This window comes from Triturus cristatus, chromosome 1_2 (genome assembly GCF_964204655.1).
Source record: "Triturus cristatus chromosome 1_2, aTriCri1.1, whole genome shotgun sequence".
NCBI lineage: Eukaryota > Metazoa > Chordata > Amphibia > Caudata > Salamandridae > Triturus > Triturus cristatus.
The window spans coordinates 98,674,871-98,695,681 of record NC_140580.1 but is presented as its reverse complement, the minus strand read 5'-3'; the positions used below and the strand labels follow the sequence as shown (position 1 = coordinate 98,695,681).

The following is a 20,811-nucleotide window of genomic DNA, read 5'->3' as shown; positions in this document are numbered from 1 at the left end:
GTTAAATCTCATATGTAGTGTAAAATACAAAGTAAAAGTGCAAAAGAATTAAACCGAATAATGATGAAATCAAGAGAAAAAGAACAGAAAGGAAAAGAGAAAGTAAAGGATTACATTGCATGATCTCCCATCTTTATTTTTGCACATGGATTTGGCTGCTTTTAGTTATTTTACCTATTCTCTACAGATCTCTTTGTCGGGCACTACTCCCGTGTTTTCAGCTTATTATACTGGAGCCCTTACACTGGACCAGAACAACTTATCATTTTTGAACTTTTGCTTGCTTTAACTTAAGGTGAGATTGCGTTCTTTCCTGATTCTGTCCTGTCCGTGCTATCCTGTGAATAATGGACCTGTATTCCTTTGCATGTTATTCGCTACACACGCTCTCTAAACTAAAGCTTTTATTTTTATTGACCCTTTACTTTGTCTGTCTTCCCCTCGGTTTAGGTGACCTTGGTGTGTTTTTCTTTTTCCCCCTGCAACTATCCATCCCAGAATGTGAATGCAAATGTGAGGGGTTTGGCCCTCTAGAGGTTCTCCCTCTATAGGGATCTGTCTTTACATTGTCTTAATCTTTTACTTATGTGATAAGTCGGTGACTTTCGCATGCAACTTTTAAAACTCTTCTTGGATCATGTGCGTTTGGTCTTTTAAATGTGATATTCTGTATATGGATTTCCTGTTAGTTTGTCATTACTAGTGTCTTGAATTATGTTATCTACAGTCATAACAGTGTTTTTTGACTGTAGTCTTGTACTTTTCCCTTCTGTCCTTTTTCTGTTTTTACTTTTTTTTTTTCTGTGACTTATTACGTGTGTTTCTTGATAGTTGTCCTTTTACATGTCAATTTCAGCCCTGATGGAAGTTCTCGAATTATAACAAAACGCGTGGGCTGAGCTTAATGTGTTATTAACACTTGGAGAATATCAATTGAAAATAAAGACTTTTCAAAATTACAAGAGTATCATGGACTTCTTTGCTTGGCGCACACCCACTTGCAACTGCAGCAATTGTTTCTTTGCTTAGCTATTGTAACTCTGATATCAAGACATGTCACCAGAATTTTGTTTTTGAGGTTTCATTACTCTCAAAAGAGGGTCGCGAGACACTCACAGGACACATGCGAGGTAGCAAAGTTCAACATTTCATTGTTGTCTATTGTATATGGTTCTTATCATGTTTTCAGTTATTATTTAATGATAATCTATAATAGGGTAGTGAATAAAAGATGATTACATGCACCATAATCCCCTTTAATGGTCTTTCTAAAGCCTTTATTTTAGCTTATTGACATTCACAACCTCGGTTTTATCTGTGTTGCTTTGTGATTAATGTAATCAGTTAATAGCACTTATACTGTAGAAATACACACTTCTCTCTCTCTGTACACATACAAGTTTGCAAGATGCTCGCGAGATTAAACAAAGACCGCGTGGCAGGGTCACTCTAAATTTCCATGCGACTCTCGCAGGATTGTACGAGGCCCCTGCAGCAAGTTTCACCTGCAGCAGCTTGTAAAGGACTCTCGTGAGAGCAGGAGCATACAAACGTCTGCCTCTGCCCGTATATTTCTCCGAATCTTAGCATGTCTCATGGATAACAGTCCTGTATTTTTGGGTGTGGGTAGGAGAGACTGAAAACACATAAGCCTCTCTACTAGACCTCTTTTCAGACAGATGTTTTCTACTCCTTCCTACTTTATTTACGATCCCAGGAGAGTCTTGCCAGATGGGGGGGGGGGATAGATTTCACACTTACTTTCATTACAGTACAGATGTAACATATTTAACTTCAAATGAATAAAAGAATAATTGCACTTATAAAGCACACAGTAGTTTTCCAAAGGTCTCTTTATACTGTTGTTCGAGAAGATCTAAGAAATGTTTTCATCTGGGCACTGCTAACAAAGATTGAGCCTGGCTTTTGTAGAGTACAGGACAATATGTAATACATAGAGTTGAGACTACGTAAAAGCCACAAGCTTGCAATAGGAATAAGTGTACTGCTAGTAAAGTAAAGCTAACAACGGGCACAGAATGCAATTAGAATCCTCACTTTTTATGAGTAAGCTGTTGATTAAACAAAAATTCTGCTCAGAGATTGTGGAAACTAACCCAGGGAGCATTCGTATTTATGCTGTGCTGGAAGTAAAGTTTCGCTTGGCCTTCACAAAAGATGCTAATTAAACAATGAGCTATGGCTGAGCTTAGATATGTATGAAGGTTTCCTTACAGGGGCACCGGAGAAACTTTGCAGCGTCTGTCCTTGCATCACTTATGCAAAATAAGGAAAATATTTCATAGGCTCCTGTGAAATATGGGTTTTACAGAACTGCATTCTGCACAATAAGCACCGTAACAGGATAAATATATATATAGAAGACAGAGTATTTAACGATTAGTAGTGTATTATGGGATATTAGAACATTGGAATGTGGAGCACTCCATTGTAGACAATGGAGTGCTCCATGCTTCTACGGGTCGGTAAAGGCCCGCAGAGCAACATTCCAATGTTTTACAAAAGCCTCTCGAAGTTCGAGGGGATTTAAATCCCCTCGAGCTTCGAGAAGCCTTTGTTAATTTGTTAGAACATTGTGCCCTCTAGTGGCAGAATGTTCTAATAGCCTTAGAGCCCTTCGTAGCAGGGCTATACCGCTATTAAAGTCCTGCTTCTTTTGTTAAAGTCCCTCGCCTTCGGCTCGGGCCTTTAACGCTGCAGCGGGCCTTTAATAGCCGGTATAGCCCGCTACGGCGGGCTATAATATTGCAAAATATGGAAACAAGATATGTTTTTGACCCTCAAAAGCAAACAATCGCAGGTGATTACTATAGAATATTAAATGTATGTGGTATTTCTAAGTCATAAACCAAGTTAAAACAAGCATTGGCATAGCCAATAGGTCTCTCCTTTGGGACCTTATAAGTGTTTAGCCATGCAACAGTGGCATAACTAAATACTTATAAGGTCTCAAAAGCGAGACCTATTGGCTATGCCAAGCGGCCATGCGGCCGCGAAAGTGATCGCGATCAAACATCAAAGCGGCCGTGCAAGTAATTGCGGTAAAGCACGGCACGCGCGCCCGCGCACTGTAGCTCTAGGCTGGCCTGGTAGCACTTTTTTGGAGCCCTCTCAATAAGTCTCGCCAGACCAGCGCATGCGCTGGGTCAGGCGAGACCTAAAAAAAATATCTATTCAGATTTGGCAACGTATCTGAATAGATTAGACTACGTACGAACAGCAATACTTCTTATGTTCCCAAAAAAGAGAAAAAAGTAAAATGGTAGCTCAAAGATAATTATGTACTGATTATCCTAAACATATGAGCACAGGCCATTAGAGCATTATAATTTTATTGGACTGATATCTTAATGGGAGATACTTACATAAGAATCCCTCATTTAAGCATTACCTTTTTGCTTCCTGAGAATTATAGATGCCGTGTTTTAGTTTTGGCACATTTGAAATGTATTATCCCCATAAGGCAATGTGACATGAGAACCCAGTAGGGTGCAATCTTATTTTAATAGTCTGGTTTGACATCGCTGCTGTTGCCAGACAATTATGTAATGATAACTAGAGAGGGGCTTTGGCGCCGCCCATAAGTTTGTAGCCAGGAGTACACGTTTGTATTGGGCAGAAGTTGTGTGCTTCCACAAAAAATGGCTTGCCCTTCACGCAGCTCTGATCACATTTATTTATCCACCTGCCTTAGCGTGAACTTTCATGGGCACATGTGACATTGGAAAGCTATTGAAGTGTTTTTCTTAGATAACTAGATAATATATGTTGTTTTTTCGGGCAGCAGTACAGATGTGAGGAGGGTAGAAATTAACCTACATCCATTTTTAGGTCTGGCTTGACAGTGCAACTGTCACCTGACCTTTTAACCTACACCAATATTATTCAACAGTTCTTTCCTTCCACACAAATATATACCTATACCCATGTTCATTACTTGCAACGCTTCCCATTACCATACAACATTACTTTAAAGCCAGACCTATGTTTTTTTTCTATTTCTACAGATAACTTTATCACAAAATAACTTTATACAAAAACAAAGTAGTCACTGAATACCAAAGATCGGTGGACATACAACAATACATGAAAATGTAAGAACAAATCAATGTAAATAGCCACAATAAGGTAATATGCAGTTGGAATTGCCAATGATTGTCCTTTGAAATAACCACTTAATATAACTCAGTTTTTGGCAAGCATACCTTGTTTGAAATATAACCTGGGAACAATGTAGATGACTTTATCTTTTTATATTCAGTATTTCTTCTCTGCTGACTGTATACAATGAGAACTAAGAGTTAATAGATCACATTATCACGGCTGCTTTACTCTGAACAAAGCAGTTATGGCCACAACACGTTTACGCCCAACTTGAGAATAAACTTCTTTTCTTAACAGAGAGTGATGACAAGAAGTATTAAATGGTTTGCTTGATCCCACCAACTGCACAACTAGCCCAGAGAGGAGACCATTAGTGGGAAAAGGAATATATATATATATTATATATATATATATATATATATATATACACACACACACACATACATACACGTACACAAATACACACTGCCAACAAGTGGTTATGGTGACATTACAAACCATGGGGCCGAAGACCAGGTTGTTATTAAACATTACTATAACCTTAAGTTGGCAATGCATGACCATGTTACTAGTTAAGCATTTCTTATATTACATGTCTATTTTGGGGTAGTTCGCTGGAAAATAAATTTTTTCCAAAAAGGAAAATATTTAAGTGAGATGGTGGCCTCTATTTTTCGGTTGTATAAAATAAAAAGGAGGAAAAACGGTATTTATGTAGCTATGTAATAGTTTAGGAACAAGAAAACCTTTGCATTGTTAACATAGTTTGCAGAAGGAATATATTGTTGAAGCCCTACTCTGCAAGGATCAGCTATCATCAGGCTCTGAATGGAATTAGAATACTTATGTATTTTTACCTTTCACAAATGGTGTCAGGCCAAACACAAAATGGTCACACTGCTAGGCACAGTACAATCTTATACGAAACATCTGATTAAAAATACATACATATATATGCTCCATCAGAACAACTTCAAATTGTTCGCCATCCAAAGATGATCCATCTATACATTACCCATTTTTCCAAATCACCTTTAGGAGTATTTTTATTCTGTCTTTACTTAATATTTAATGCTACTTTTAAGTTTGTGGAGAATTAACATATTAGATGTGGGTGTGATGTAAAAGCGAAAGTATAATAGAGTTAATCCATACACCTCAGTACATCCTCAGACCGTACATGGTATGATCTCCCAAACATACTACTCAGTTCAACCCTTATTAGTAAACATGCAGTTTTACTATAACATTTCATCCAGAATTTATTTTCGACTAACCTCTTCTTCAATACAAATCCCTGACCTGTCTCCCTGGCCCTTTGCAAATATTCCACACTTCCGTATTTACCCCTTAGGTAAGGAATTGATAAACTTGCCTTGCAAGAATGTAAATATCAAAAGCAAAAAAATCAATTGTAAGAAAAAAAATGTTATGTTTGTGTTTCTTCTCTCTGCCTAGTCTATTAATTAAAGTTTTAAAAATGTAGTGCCATACTACGATCATTAATTTTTACCATACATCATTCTTTTGACGTACATAGATCCACTCGTCCCTATAATGGGCACTGAAAAAAATCACCATCTGGCAGGAACATGAAGTCGTTAATAAGACAAAGAACAGAATTAGAAAACTTGTTCCCGAAAGTGCACCACTTTTGCTAAACGAAGGCGACATCTTTGACACTAGAATAGATGGAAGCACCACTTCTTTAAGAAACATGGGCTGAAATACTTGTACAGAATGTGTACTGTTCTAAGGGCCAAAAAACATCTATCGCTTACTAAAATAAAACATTTCATTGACAACACACCATCAGGATTGAGTTATGAAAAAAACTATTAATTTAATGATCATAAAAAGTCATTTGATAAACAGAAGCTGCACACTACTGTGAAAAACACCGTTTGGCCGTACTCTGCTGCTGTCCTGTGTTTGTACAGCACTAGAATGTCACAAAAATATCATTTGGCAGCGCAACGGTCAGCACGCCACTATCACTGTACATATTTCCTATAAGCGATTAAGGGTGAATAGAAACGTAACGTGCACAAGGCACTTGAACAGAGGTATGTATAAGATGTACTAAACTGTGAAACCTCAAGAACGCTGCAAATCCAACAATGCATCAAAATGGGCCACGAATAAATCAAGAACTTCAAAACGACACAATCTTCAAATACCCTCCGTCTAAATTCATTAAACAAAGCTACCCTAACTTAACACAACTGAATACGTTCTTACTGAATGCCCTTCGTTATACTACCACCTCAAATTCATATTCCTCCATTCCGTGACAACAGTCCCGAGTCACTTGAAACGTCAAATTGCCTATTCGCTATACCACATGTCTCACCTCAGGAACCCTGCCTCGTCATGTAACTTGCTTCATCACATCCCTAGTTTAGGGTCAGTACTTCAGACCCGGGGTTTATAAACATAAGACTCCCTGCTGCCAAGAGTGGTTATCAAAGTAGGTCAAATAAAAGCTAATAAAAACTCTAACTTCCAGAATGTATTAGTGTTGTTATAATGCAGCCTAGGTCTCAAAACATTGCCCGTGGAAACAGAAACGTAACTACCCTAACTAAATGTATGATCGTATTGAGGGAGGCTACATCAACCAGGCGCTTTGGTATCATTTGCCCGAAAGCTGCACCATACATTGACACACCACAAATATATATGTGTATATCTATTCTCCAAAGCGCTACAACTCCAAAACTCACAGAGTTCTCGGCTGCCCGTCGTCCTCCATGGCTTCTCTTTGACAGGTGAGCGCGTCTCTCAAACGAGAGAACGAGCCCAGAGTAGAAAGATCCCAGACCTCTAAGTCAAGGCTGCAGGCTCTGCAGACTCAGGAGCCGCAGTCAGAAGGAAACAAAATGGCGGCCGGCATCCAGTCAGGAAGCCGCTTACAGCGCAGACTCGTAGCATCCGCGTCTGTTACGGAAGCAATTCGCGTCCATAGATACCAAAGAAAGGCAAGTAAGGCACTGTGTAATGCAAGGTACCGACAGAAACTCAGATAGTTAGCTGTCTTGAACAGGAAAACTAGAATGAGCAGTGATGGATATTAACATGCTTATGTTAGTAGGAAGATTTATACAGATCAGTTAAAGTAACAATTTTGATTTGAAGAGAATTTGGAAAGTCTCTCATGATTTAAAGAGAATTTGGAAAGTCTCTTGAATGCCGTTTTCACAATAAACCATTTTATATCGATATCGACTTCTTGTTTTTGGTTTTCGCAGCTCCTTTTCTGTCCAAAACCGCCAGTGCCGAGAGTTCTTCATTTTCAAAGGATCAAATATCTTGTTTACTTTCATATACTGGTGCGTTCTTGCCCGTCACCATATGTAGCTGGTGATCCGGTCGCGGCTGCAGGCTCTGAGGTAATACAGAACAAACTTGGCTTATTTGTTACAATATCGGTTAGTATTTTTAATAGGCGTGAAATAAAACAGCTGTACCCTACAGTGGTCAGCACAGCGAAAAAAACGCATGAACTGCCATGATTTTATGCAGGCATAGAACGAAGAAATCCAAGACACTGATTGGTTAAAGCTAGCAAATAAAATAAAAGAAGGTCGACTCTTTAGTTCCCCTCTGCTTAAAGTAAACTGGTCGGCCATCTTTCAGTGTGTTTGAGTGCTTGCATGGTTACTGTAGAAACTGGGCATGGACAACACTTTAAGATGAGAAATTTGTAATCTTTATTCATAAAAGTTTTAGCATTATAGAACACGAATTTTTGATTCCATTAGGTCATGTGGGGGAGAATTATATATTCTCCTTCTTGCTTTGTTTTAATAGCAGCCATATTTGAATATTAAACACCATTACACACCCATAATTCTTACATGGAAAACTACAACCACCAGTATGTGAGGTCACCCACCAATCATAGTTCATTGTCACATATAAATCATCTTGATAACTGAAGTTCTTCCTCTTTGTTTCTGCAAAGATATTCTGATATATCCTGTAAAACTTTCAGTGTTTGTTTGATCTCCCGCTAAAGAAAAATAATAGTTACATATTTTGTTACTCAATTCAATAATAGGTGGGAAACAGTAATCAAACATGCAATGCAGAATACGAATCATATCATTATTCATAGTAAAGAAGAGTGGGATAATATCACCCTCCATTTCCTTAATAGAATCCAAAATTCTTGTTCATAAATGCTAAAAAATGTCCAATCAGCCATATCCTGAAGGCTTACGCCTACTGAAAAGGGTTTGGGGGCCAAAGCCTCTCTGACCAAATGAACTCTAAAAATAGACACATTAATTCTGGCCTGAGACAAAATCCAACAAGCCCACCTAGCCAACGTGGGAACCGAAACTACTGTAAGGCCTAAGCAGCAAAATAAAGAGTTGACCAGAAGGTGAAGAGCTGAGAACTTAGTGGCATTGTCATAAGAACGTAAACAATTCACAATATGTAACCTGGAATTTCTGGGAAAGGAAGGATAAGACATTTGCTTTGAATCAATTTTAGGTCTTCTGGAGATGATAAAAGTGACTCCTTCTGGAGTGAAGTACCTACCTTGCCGCACCAATCTACTCCGACAGACACACCGGTACAGAAGGCTCCCCACTTAAGGACCTCCTACACTACAATAGAAATTAACTCACCCAGGATCTAGTTCAATTTGAGACATTATTAAGTGTCCGCTACCGCCCATCAACTACAGTGCAAGTGCACTGTGAGGTCTACTTTGACTACACGATACCCTACAATTACACCCTTCATGCGCCTTTGCGCTACATTGGCTGTCACATTTTGCCCTGAAGAAGCCCATGCTTGGGCGAAACGCGTTGGCTGTGGTTGTATCGAACTCTAAGCATCTAAAGATTAAAGCACAACTGAGAATACAAGCTTCTGCGTGGACTCTCCAATTAATTGTACTACTGCATGGGTACTCACAACTTTCTCTCGGGGGCCAAATTTTACAGTGTGGTTTGTGGCCGAGGGCCGCACCGGTGGGGGCGGGGTCAGAGGGGGAGGGGCGGGGCTAAAGGGAAAAAAAATTGTGACCATGAGGTTGAACACAGGTCCCTGCAGCAGATGCCTTCGTCCACTGAGCCACCAGACCCGGCATACACATATCTCTCTCTCTCTCCCCGTCTGTCTCTCTCCATCTGTCTCTCTCCGTCTGTCTCTCTCCGTCTGTCTCCCTCCATCTGTCTCCCTCCGTCTGTCTCCCTCCGTCTGTCGCCCTCCTCCCTCTGTCGCCCTCCTCCCTCTGTCGCCCTCCTCCCTCTGTCTCCCTCCTCCCTCTGTCTCCCTCCTCCCTCTGTCGCCCTCCTCCCTCTGTCACCCTCCTCTCTCTGTCGCCCTCCTCCCTCTGTCCCCTCCTCTCTCCGTCTCCCTCCCTCTGTCTCTCTCTCCCTCCTTGTGTCTGTCTCCCTCCATCTCCCTCCCTCTGTCTCCCTCTCTGCCTCCCTCTATGTCTCCCTCTATGTCTCCCTCCCTTCCTCCGTCTCCCTCCCTCTCCCTGTCTCTCTCCCTTCCTCTGTCTCCCTCCCTCTCCCTCCCTCCCTCTCCCTCCCTCCGTCTCCCTCCCTCCGTCTTCCTCTATGTCTCCCTCCCTCCGTCTCCCTCCCTCTCCCTGTCTCTCTCCCTTCCTCTGTCTCCCTCCCTCTCTCTCTGTCTCCCTCTCTCTGTCTCCCTCCCTCTCCCTCTGTCTCCCTCTCTGTCTCCCTCCCTCTCCCTCGGTCTCCCTCTCTCTGTCTCCCTCGCTCTCCCTCTGTCTCCCTCTCTCTGTCTCCCTCCCTCTCCCTCTCTCTGTCTCCCTCCGTCTCCCTCCCTCCGTCTCCCTCCCTCCGTCTCCCTCCCTCTCTGCCTCCCTCTGTCTCTCTCTGTCTCCCTTCCTCTCCCTCCCTCTGCCTCCCTCCCTCCCTCACTCACCCTCTGTCTCCCACCCTCCCTCTGCCACCCTCCATCTCCCTCTGTCTCCATCCCTGTCTCACCCAGACTGCCTCTCTCTGTCTCCCTCTCTCTGTCACCCTCTTTCAACCTATGTCTCCCTCCCTCTCTGTCTCCCTCCCTCTGTCTCCCCTAGACTACCTCTCTCCCTCTCCCTCCCTCTGTCACCCCACCCTGTGTGTGTGTCAGCCCTCAGCCCGGCTGAGACAGCTTCCCAGCGCACACACACACAGCCGCACCAATTGCCCCATGTCCCTGGCGGTTACTGGGTTTCCCTTGTGTAAAAAAACTTCAATAGTTGTAAAGCTGGAGCAACAGTACGCTGCTGCCGTAGACTGTGTTAAATAGTTTTTTCTCACTGAAACTATAGCAGACTGTGCTGCTTTATACTTGAAATATAGCAGCATCTGTTGACATCGCTAGAGTAACTACAGAGCACAACACAACGAAAGAAAATAACAGAAAGCAAAATAGCAACATAACAAAACATAATAAGGCGCAACACAATAAACAGCCACAACCGAAGGCAACACAACAATCTAAATACAACATTAAAACAAAATGACACTGTTAGACCTGTCAGCCCTTTGGGTGGTCCCTCCTCATCATTATTTATTTTGTCCCACTTCTGCCTCAAACCCTGTTATAATTTTTTCCTTTTTGGGAACCACCAGACTTGTTAGTGTTGATGCAGGTTCAGGGAGCCATTTTCCCTACCCCTGGAACTTCTGTCTGAGGGCCTGAGACACAAAATGGTGGCCACCCCTTGTCACCTGTGACATAACCAGAACTCACTGGAGGTTTCTAGAACCTCCTGGAACATTCTAGAATCCTGTGATAGTGGGAGGCAGTTTAGAATGTTGGGAGGCCATCTTAGAGAGGCAGTTGGCATCTGACTGGAGAGGAGAGAGGACACAGATATAGAAGGAGGTCGGAGTAAGGCAGCAGGGGTGGAAACCAGTGCTTGGAGTGGGGTCCAGAAACCCACCCTTGATGCTAGTCCCTACTGACCAAGCCCAGCCTAAAGCCCTGAGTGGGACCAAGACCAGAAGAACCATCTTAAGGATCTGAACATTTGGAACAGGCCTTAAAGAGGAAGAACAGCAAGCTCCTGACCTGTTCAGTGGTGTCCTCCTGAAGTCCTGACGTCGAGAAGCCTGGAGACCTGGGGCCTGAGGTAGAGAAGCGGCGCTGACAGAAAGCAGACGTCGTACCCGGAGCCGTCAGAGGTCGAGTGAGGGCGCCGACGGAGGTCGTGGAGTGGCACCGGAGGTCGAGTGAGGGTGCCGACGGAGGTCGTGGAGAGGCACCGGAGGTCGAGTGAGGGCGCCGACGGAGGTTGTGGAGAGGCGCCGGAGGTCGAGTGAGGGCGCCGACGGAGGTCGTGGAGAGGCGTCGGAGGTCGAGTAGGGAGTCACCTGAGGTCGAGGTGAGGCGTCGACGGGGGAGTGAAGTCCGCCCACCAGAGTCGCCGGAAACTGAGGTGAAGCGCGCCGGAGGTCGGGAGTGGAGATCGCACTCCGGAGACACCCGGAAGCGGGGAGACCGTGTCCCTGCGACGCCGGAAGGCGACATCGAGTCAAGGCCGCCCAGCGACATCGAGTCGAGACCGCCCAGCGACATCGAGTCGAGACCGCCCAGCGACATCGAGACGAGTCGAGACCGCCCAGCGACATCGAGTCGAGGCCGCCCAGCGACATCGATCCGGAGCCGCCTCACGGTGTCGACACGGCGCCGAGCGGAGCCGATCGTCGAAGAAGGGACAGTAAGTGGTAGAGGGGGCGTCTGAGGCCCCGTGGAGCCCTAAAGACCATCCTAGGGGTTAGAGGGGTGTTAGGACCAGCCTGGGAGTGCCAGGGGTGAACTGAGACTGGTACAGTGACCTCCATAAAGGGCTGTGTAGTTTGGAGGGCCAGATCTTTAGGTTACCCTTGTTCTGCCTCAGCTTAAGCCCCAGCCTTGACCAATCTAGGTGGGACACCCCCATGCCATCCAAATGACCACAAGCTGGGTATGGGCAAAGTAAGACCAAGTGACCTCATGAAAGTGATCTGATCTGTAATTGTCATTGATTGCTTTACCTTATTTATTGAAGGTGCTTTATTTATTGTCTTCCACTAATTTATTCTTGCACTGTATTTATTGTCTGACAGTATTTAATTGCCGTCTGTATTTATTGCACATCTATTTATTCTTTGCTTAATGATGACCTGAACCTATTTGTTGAAATTCCGAAGTAGCATTGTTTATTTGACCTGCTCTTTTGAAGGAAAATCCTATTGTATTGTATTTATGATGTGAAGCCTGCAACTAAGAGAAAATAAGATAAAGACATATATATTTTCATCTTGACTTCCATAATTTTTACGGTGTAGTGTCGTTTTTGGAACGGATGAACGCATGGTTATTGTGAGGGTGTGACGTACGCTTAACACGGTGCCTGACCCCCAACCGCTCGAGCCAAGCTACCACTGTGCTGGGAACCTGGTGACTGCTAACCCGGTTGCCCGGTTTCCAACAGACACCAAAAAAACTCATTTTCAACACCAAAAAAAAGCACCCCAACACATATGCACAAATATTCTTGTCACACATCGCTACCTCCGCAAATGTGCTTTCATAATAAGGTGGTAGAAGGTGTTTGTAACAAGCCTTGCCTTTAATACCACGGACATAAACTTGTACCAGTCAAAACTGTGTTGTGATCCAGCCTTTGGTGCCTTACCGTACCGCATTCATCTGTATGTGATTGTACTCTGACGGCTGACAAACGTGCGATTCACATTGTTTATGCCGTTAAGCAAGGCCCACGTTCAAAAAGTAGAAAACAATGAATAAAAAGGAAATAAGTGCATTACTACTTGAACTTAAAGTAGCGTCGCTGCAATCTCTGATGCCCTTCGAACCCCACGGTATTGGAGCCACGCCTTCACTCTTGGCTTCCACCGCCTGCGCGCACACCAAGCGGTCCATGGCCGTCCCTCGTCTCTAGGCAGGCCCCATCTTAAACATGGTAGTCTCAGGGTGTGTCAAGGACAGATGATATCAACCTCGCGGACAGAACAAGAGGCCCTGTGAACCCGCCCGTCTTGAGCCCTGCCCTTGGGTATCATTTACCTGCCCCTCCGGGCGACAGACCCGCCCAAAACGTTAACATCAGTCAAGTCACCAGAGCTATAAAGTCATTCAGGGGCTGGAAGACTTATCATTGACCGAGGACAAAGCATCATCGTCACTGTATCTTTCCGCCAGAACTAAAGTTAGTGCTATCAAATATCCGGAAGTTTAAAGTGGAGCAGTGTGCGGTTTATAGATAAGAGCGCTTTATTGTCACTAACAATGCCAGCAATCCTGCCAGCCGTGATCTTGTGCCAGTCTGAAGTGTCTCGTTTCACAAGAGCACTCAAAAGTACCCTTGACATGATTTTTAAAAAATGGGGAAATATTTGTTATTATAATTGAGAGAATGGCTTTTAGTTTGGTTGCTTCCCAGCGCGCGCACACACAGCCGCACCCGAGTACTTCACAGGTCTTTAAAAGACCATTTACATGTTAATAAAGCTTTGTTGTATTTCACCTCTTAGCCCCCTGCATCTCCACTTTGACAATCACTGGAATCCCCGGCCCCCACAGAGCAGAGTCTCAGAGGCCCCGCCGCTGCAACCGGCAGTGTTTGCTAACACTATTGATTATTTTAGAAAACAGAGGTAGGATGTCTGCAAGGTCCGCGGGCCGCCAAGGAAGGTTTGCCGGGCCGCTGGCGGCCTGCGGGCCGTACTATGAGTACCCGTGTACTACTGTATAAATACAGTGAAACATATAACGTATTGCCTCTCATACCCTTGTGAATGTGAAGTACCTACCTGCTAGGGCCAAGGCTTTGACATCGGAGACCCTCCAACAGCAAGTCAAACACAATAAAGTGGTAAATTTAGCTGACAGTTGTTTCCTGGATAGATTAACATTGTCCAGCCACGTCTGATGTAAATGAAGAATAAAGTAAACATCCCAAAGGGTTGAGTATCTAGGTTTGGAAGGAGACACAAATCTAATACTCCTAAGGCTTTTGGAAACCAGGGGATGTTCTCCAATTGAATGATCTGCGACTGGAGTATGTCCTGTAGAAATGGCTGATCTGGGGATATTGACTGTTCTGTAAGAGAGACCCTCTGCTGCCGAAATTGCAAAGAAATTGACTACAAAGGTTACATCTGCCCCATGGGGTCAAGATGCCATTCTGAATTCCTGCTTGTCCACCTTGCCTACACTGATTGATAACGTTTGCGAATATAGTCTGACCAGGCATTATGCATGAAGAAGATAGCCCTGGCACTTGCCAACTGCCTTGGCACTTGCCAACAAGCCCTGGCACTTGCCAACAAGATCTGAAAGATTCCACCAGATGGAACCGATTCAGCTAAAACAAGGGGTCCCTTTACCCTAGACGGTCGATAATTTAGTTTAAAAATAAAGGTAGGAGAAGAATAAGAGGGTCTCACAATACCTCCATGAGGATTGGGCACAACAATTTTGTCCTCCATAAAGGAGTTATTAGAATTCATTCTGCAACGTGTCTCTTGATCTTGCAGGACACTCTGGAAATCATTGCTAATAGGGAAATGTGTAATTGTATTCTGCCCTTGTCTGGAGAAATGAATCTGTTGCCAGGGCTAGAGGGTCTGGCCTTCAACTGTAAAATTATGGAATCTGATACGTCAGTCTGGAAGCAAAGAGATCGATCTTGCAAGGACCCCATTTGCCCATTAAGGTAGAGAACAAAGGTAGATGTAGTTTCCACTCACTGGAATCAAGAGTTATGGACTGGAACTTAGTTTTCCTTGCCCAGAAGATGAATTGCAAGGAGTGAAATGTTGTTGCACAAGCAAAAATGTCAGAACCCACGAACAATGTCCACTCAGACTCGAAATCTCGTTCTCCTTAAGTGGTTGATGGATTGAACTGCTGAAATATTGCCCATGCGGAGAAAAATGCAACACTGAGAGTTCCTGGGGGTGAGAGAACGGATTGCAATGGATCCCGCCAGAAACTCTAGCCAGTTGATGTGTAACTGCTTCTCTTCTAGAGATCATCTGTACCCCCGGGCACCACACTCCCCAGCTGAGATAGCCGGCATGCATTTAGAATATTAGACCTGAGGTACATCAAAAAATAGCCTGGCCATTTTATGCTTCCCAGTGGGCTAAAAACCACTGAAGCTTTTGTTTCACCTCTGAAGAGAGAGGAACGGATTTTGCGTAGAAGATACCCTTCAAAGAAATTGAATCTTTAATCATAAGGCCCTGTAGAAGAGTGGCCGTGGGAAGACCACTTGAATGGAGGACGACAGAGGGTCCGCCAAATGAGTGATCCTTCGTAGGATGATTGTGTCTTTCACAAAGGGCTCTGCAAATGTGTTTCTTTGATGGCCTTGAGTTTGTGATCCGGAAGCGACCGGGTCATTGAGTTCATACCTATAAGGAACCTAAAAAACTCCACTCGAGTGGTCAGAATCAGGAGAGATTGGCTCTAGTTTATCACAAATTCCAGGTCTTGCAAATGAGAGATCACCAGATGTAGATATTGAAGTAAGAGATCTGGATCCTGAGCCAAGATCATAATATTATTGAGATAGATAATTAGCCGAACTCCTTGTTCCCTCAGGATTTGAATACTGGTTTCATCAATTTGGTGAAACACCATGGAGCTGAGGATAGTTCAAAGGAATGTGCCAAGAACTCTGAGTAGAACTACTCCAAAGAAATTGCAGGAGGAGTGGAGGAAAGATGGAGCCAAAGAGATACACATCTTTTAACTCTAAAATGGACCTGTGAGAAAGTGCCATCCTTCTTGCATGGTATCCCCCCACTTTTTGCTGAATTGCTGAATGTACTTTGACTGAGTGTGCCCTGGGCTCCTGCCAATCAGGTACCCAGGGCCTATGTTCCTTCCCTAAAACTGTGCTGAAACCTAAACCCAATTGGCATCTCTGGCCACATGTCAGCCCCTGGTAAATGGTACACTAGGTACCCAGGGCCTTGTGACCAGGGAAGGCCCCTAAAGGCTGCAGCACTTATTGTGCCACCCTTAGAGGCCCTGTACCCTGACACACACACACTGCCCTTGCAGGCTGAGTGTCTGGGTACAGAACAAAATAGAGAGTCGACATGGCACACATCCCTGTGTGCCATGCCCACAACACACACTGCCCTGGCCTACATCAGTCACCCCTCTAGCTGGGTGCCCTATGCCAGTGGTTTGGGTACAGGTGCATGAGCCCTCTGCCCCTACACTACCCAGGTCCATTCCTGGGCACTGTAAGTGCAGTGCTGCCATTTAAGAGTATATGGTGCTGGGAGATCGTCAAACACGAACTCCACAGCACTATGATGGCTCCACTGTAGACTGAGAAGTTTGGTATCAAACTTCTCAGCACCTTAAACCCGCACTGATGCCAGTGTGGGATTTAATGTAAAATGCACGAGAGAGGGCCTCTTAGAGATGCCCCCTGAGCCTAACCTACAATCCACGTCTTGTCTGAGGAGCTTCCTAGGCTGCCACACAGCAGACATGTTGCTGGACCCCTGGGCAGAGAGCCATCCGCTCTCCTGGGTCTGCAATAATGCACATCCTGGGCGAGGTGCTAGGTCTCCTCCCCCAGGATGGGCAGGGGAAGCTTCAAAGGCATGCCGCCTTTGTAAGATTCTCCAGGCCACTTGCTGTACTCAGCGACTGGCCCCTACCGGTTCTAACCCCCACTCTGGCGGGAAGACTGGCCGGAAACCCCAAGGAAGGAAAGGGGGTGTGCCAGCCTCTGCCAACCCCACCCCTCAGGTGGGGGAGGCGAGGTGAAGCACATCTCTGGGCTCTCGCCATCTTGAAGATGGGAAGCACTGCCCAATGAGGACTAGGCTACTGTCCCACAGGAGAGTGGCAGAATAGGGGGTGTACCCACCCCAGGGCAGGGACCCAGTGGTCCCTGCCCTCTACCTACCTGTAACACCCCTAAATTTAGTATTTAGGGGCACCCTGAACCTTCCTTCCTTAGATCCCAATCCGAAACCAGCAAGAAGATCAAGAAACAAGAAGACCTGCCGTGCAGCTGCTAAGAAGAGGACGACACCAACTGCTTTGGGCCCAGCCCTACCGGCCTGTCGACCCTCGAACCTGCTCATACTAAACCCGGGCATCTCCAGTGGTCAGCAACCTCACAAACCCCGGAGGACCTGGCTACCTTGTGACTCTGAGCAACTGGGAATCCCACGAGCAGTGGTACTGCTCAAAGCAAGTAACTGACCCCTGGCATCAGCCAGGAACCGCGAACCCTACACACTCTGCACCCGCCAAGCCTGGCATGTGCCGGAGTGGACAAAGACCCTGAGGACGTCTCCCCGGCGACTCGGACCCCGAATCCAGCACCCAAGGACCCACCTCGACGCTCCTGACGACACCTGCAGCCTCAAGACCAGGGACCCCTCCAACCGCGACCAGCAGAGGGTAAGATTTCCCGACGCCAAAAGGCACCCCTGCACCCGTCGCCCTGTGGCCCCCTTTGTCCAACTCCTGGGTGCCTACCTACCCTCCAATTACCCAACTTACCTCTCGAAATGGTGATCGCACCTGAAGAATATTCGTCCCCGAGCTTGCAGCCTTTGTTCGTTCTTGAGCTTCTCCATTGCAATCCATAGAGCGCCCAACGGCTCAAAAGCACCCTGCACCCAGCCGCCCGAATGGCCCTGGCAGTGCAACTTCTACTCTGACCTACTTCCCCATTTACCCTGACCAAGTGACCAGGAGCCCAGCTCCCACAGCCGCGTGGCCTGCTAGCCAGCAGCCACCAACCAAGGGCCCCCTGCCTCCCATAGGATAACACTGGGCCTAACTCACTCTGCACCCGGCTGCCCCTGTTGCGCTGAGGGTGTAACAACTGTACTTACCTGACCCTGAGAGACTCCTGAGTCTATGCCCAGAACCTCAACTCTGCCAGTCGAGTACTTACCCAAAAGCCGATAACTCACTTGTCTTCCATATGGTAACATTGACTGGTTTCACTTGGAAATTCTTCTAAGTGTGGAGTTTCTAAACTTTCAAATATTCACCTAAAATCAACTAAGTAACGAAAACAAAAATACTCACCTGCTATCAGGAGAGATCCCAGTGCTGGATCATGGTGCCCAGCACTGACCCTGAAAAGTAATTACAACCATACTTACCGCTAACCCAATTTTCTTCCATAGGAAACCATTGACTGTTTTTTTGTGAGAAGTTTCTTCTAAGTGTCGATTTTTGCAAACTACAAATATTCTTTAAAAATTGCACCAACTGTGAAAACGTAATTACTTACCTGTTTTAGATAGATGTCCCAGTGCTGTACCTAGGAGCCCAGCACTGGATTACATAAGTAACGAGAACATACTTTACCGATAATTTGAATTTCCTTCCATAGGATAATATTGCCTGGTTTTTGCTGAAAAAGTTTCTAAGTGTCTATTTTGCAAATTTACGAATGTTCGTTAAAAATTGCCTGTATAGCCAAAACTCATTCTGTCAACTGTTTACAGGTGATGCCCCAGTGCTGGATCCAGGATCCAACACTGAGTTAGAAAAAGTAACAATAACACCACTTACCTGCTAAGTGAATTTCCTCCCATAGGATAACATTGGGGATTCTATGAGAAAAAGTTTCTGTCAACTTTTAAAATTCCAAAATATTGCTTAAAAATCAATACTGAAACCAAAACGCTTTTACTCAATTGTTTACAGGAAATGTCACAGGACTGAATCCAGGATCCAGTCCTGTGGTTAGAAAAGTAATCCTTAAAGTAACTAAATGCATTTAACTAGAAATTCCCATTGAGCTCAATGTATTATTGTGTTTGAAATTGTGTTGCCTATTGCAACCACTGTAACTATTATATTCAAAAGTCTATTGCCTATTGAAAAGTATTTATCTGAGGCATCTCAATCTGAGAAAGTATATTGTGATACCTATTGTTGGTTCCTAATAAAACAATTACATATTTTTATACAAAAACTATTGGCCTAGAGTTCAGTTCTTGAGTGAATAGAGGCCATTTGCTGACTGAGTGTGTGCAACAAATGCTTTACACTGTCCTCTGATACTGCCTTACTGCTCGACCAAGCTACCACTTTAGAGAGTAAGGTTATATCTAACTTTAGCCTCTGCCAAACCTCTGGGGACTGTGGACTCTGTACACACTGTACCTATTTGGGAACAATATATACAGAGCCACTTTCCTACAGGACCATGAAGTGGCCTTCTCTCAACATATCTCTTAAGAGGTGGGTTCCCTCCATTATTAAGCTTCTGAAGAGTATCTGTAGGATATATGCCTTTTCTGCATTGTTACCCCAGATTTTTTCCCTTTTGCTGTACCCTATTTTTTTGCTGGCTTTAGAACTCTGTCCTCTTTACCCCTGCTAACCAGTAGTAAAGTGACTGTGTCCCCCTCTGAACATGGTTAAACTCACATATTTCTAATTGGTATATTTAATTTACATATATGTCCCTAGTACATGGTACATAATGTACGCAGGGCATGTAAGTTAAATGTCTCTAGTGACCTGCAGTATTGTGCCATCCACTACAATGACATTGTAAAACAAGGCTCCAGTTCCAGGCCTACAATTGTAGCCTGACTGTGGCAGTTTAAACACTATAATTCGACCTATCAAAATACACCCTTTTGAAAGATTGAAACCTCCTTTTAAATAGTAACAAGTTACCCCTATGTGGGCCTTATCATGCTACAGGGCAGGATGCATGGTATTTAAAATTGGAACATGTAGGAGTTCAATGTGAACATCCTTATAGTGACTAGCACCCAAAAGCTATTTTTTACAGTGGCAGGCGTAGCTGTCCTATGTTAAAAACCGAAGTACAGATTAAAGATCTTAACACTGTATCTCAGGAATGGGATTTGAGAGAAAAATAATGACATTATTTTTAATAATTATTAAAAGCCAATTCATTGGTGAAGCCAGGTTTTTAATAAATATTTAGGAAAAGTAACTTTTAGAAAGTGATCCTTTCCCTTCCTGGAGGCTGCATTTGAATTTGCTCTACCACTTCTTATAGCCAGTAGTTAGGTGTGGAATATGTGTGACTTGCTTCCCAGGAGCAAACAATAGGCTGACATAAATGGGCAGAGATGACTCCTCTGAACCTGACAGAATATACAGGGTGGAGGAGTGAGCATAATTGTTTACCTTACAGTGTGAAACACTGTTTGAGTGTCAAAGCCTGTTTGACTTGCCTGCTGGATTTTTACATGTATAAAAGATTATGCTGATTCTGTCTGAAGCACTTGTACAACAAATTATTACTCAAGAAAAAGTTACAAAAAGAGTCATTTTGTACCCAAGTGATGGGTGTTGGGGTGAGGGGGAAAGTATACATCAAATAAAAATAAAAAAGTACACACCAGTATTATGTATAGACTGTTATTGTTACGAAAACTTAATGTAGTGCAAGACGGCTCACTCCTGACGGAGTATCTTGGCGCTGAGGCAATGTAAATAGAGGACTGAGACAGCAATAACTCAGAGAGAGAGTAGATTAAAGAGCCATGTTTTAAGTAGCTTTTTAAAAGTAAAACCAGGATGGCATGTACGAATATAGACAGGTAGCTGTTCCAACAATATGGGCTGAGATATGAGAAGGAACGTCCTCCATTTTGAGAAGTCCGAATACAGTGGGGGTTACCAGGGCTGTATCAGGCTGACAGGACTCAC

At 44.3% G+C, this 20,811-nt stretch overlaps 1 protein-coding gene across 2 annotated transcripts in view; it reads right to left on the bottom strand.

Moving 5' to 3' along the window:
- TIAL1 (TIA1 cytotoxic granule associated RNA binding protein like 1) overlaps positions 1–7,659 on the bottom strand; it is a 574,257-nt gene extending 566,598 nt beyond the window's left edge. The window contains exon 1 of one of the 2 annotated variants that reach the window (XM_085602861.1): positions 6,852–7,659. In XM_085602861.1, coding sequence (XP_085458987.1) covers positions 6,852–6,880 — 29 coding nt within the window. In that variant the 5' untranslated portion in view covers positions 6,881–7,659. The remainder of the gene's footprint in view (positions 1–6,851) is intronic. The other variant, XM_085602871.1, reaches the window with a different exon arrangement.
- Between the last annotated feature and the right edge of the window lie 13,152 nt (positions 7,660–20,811).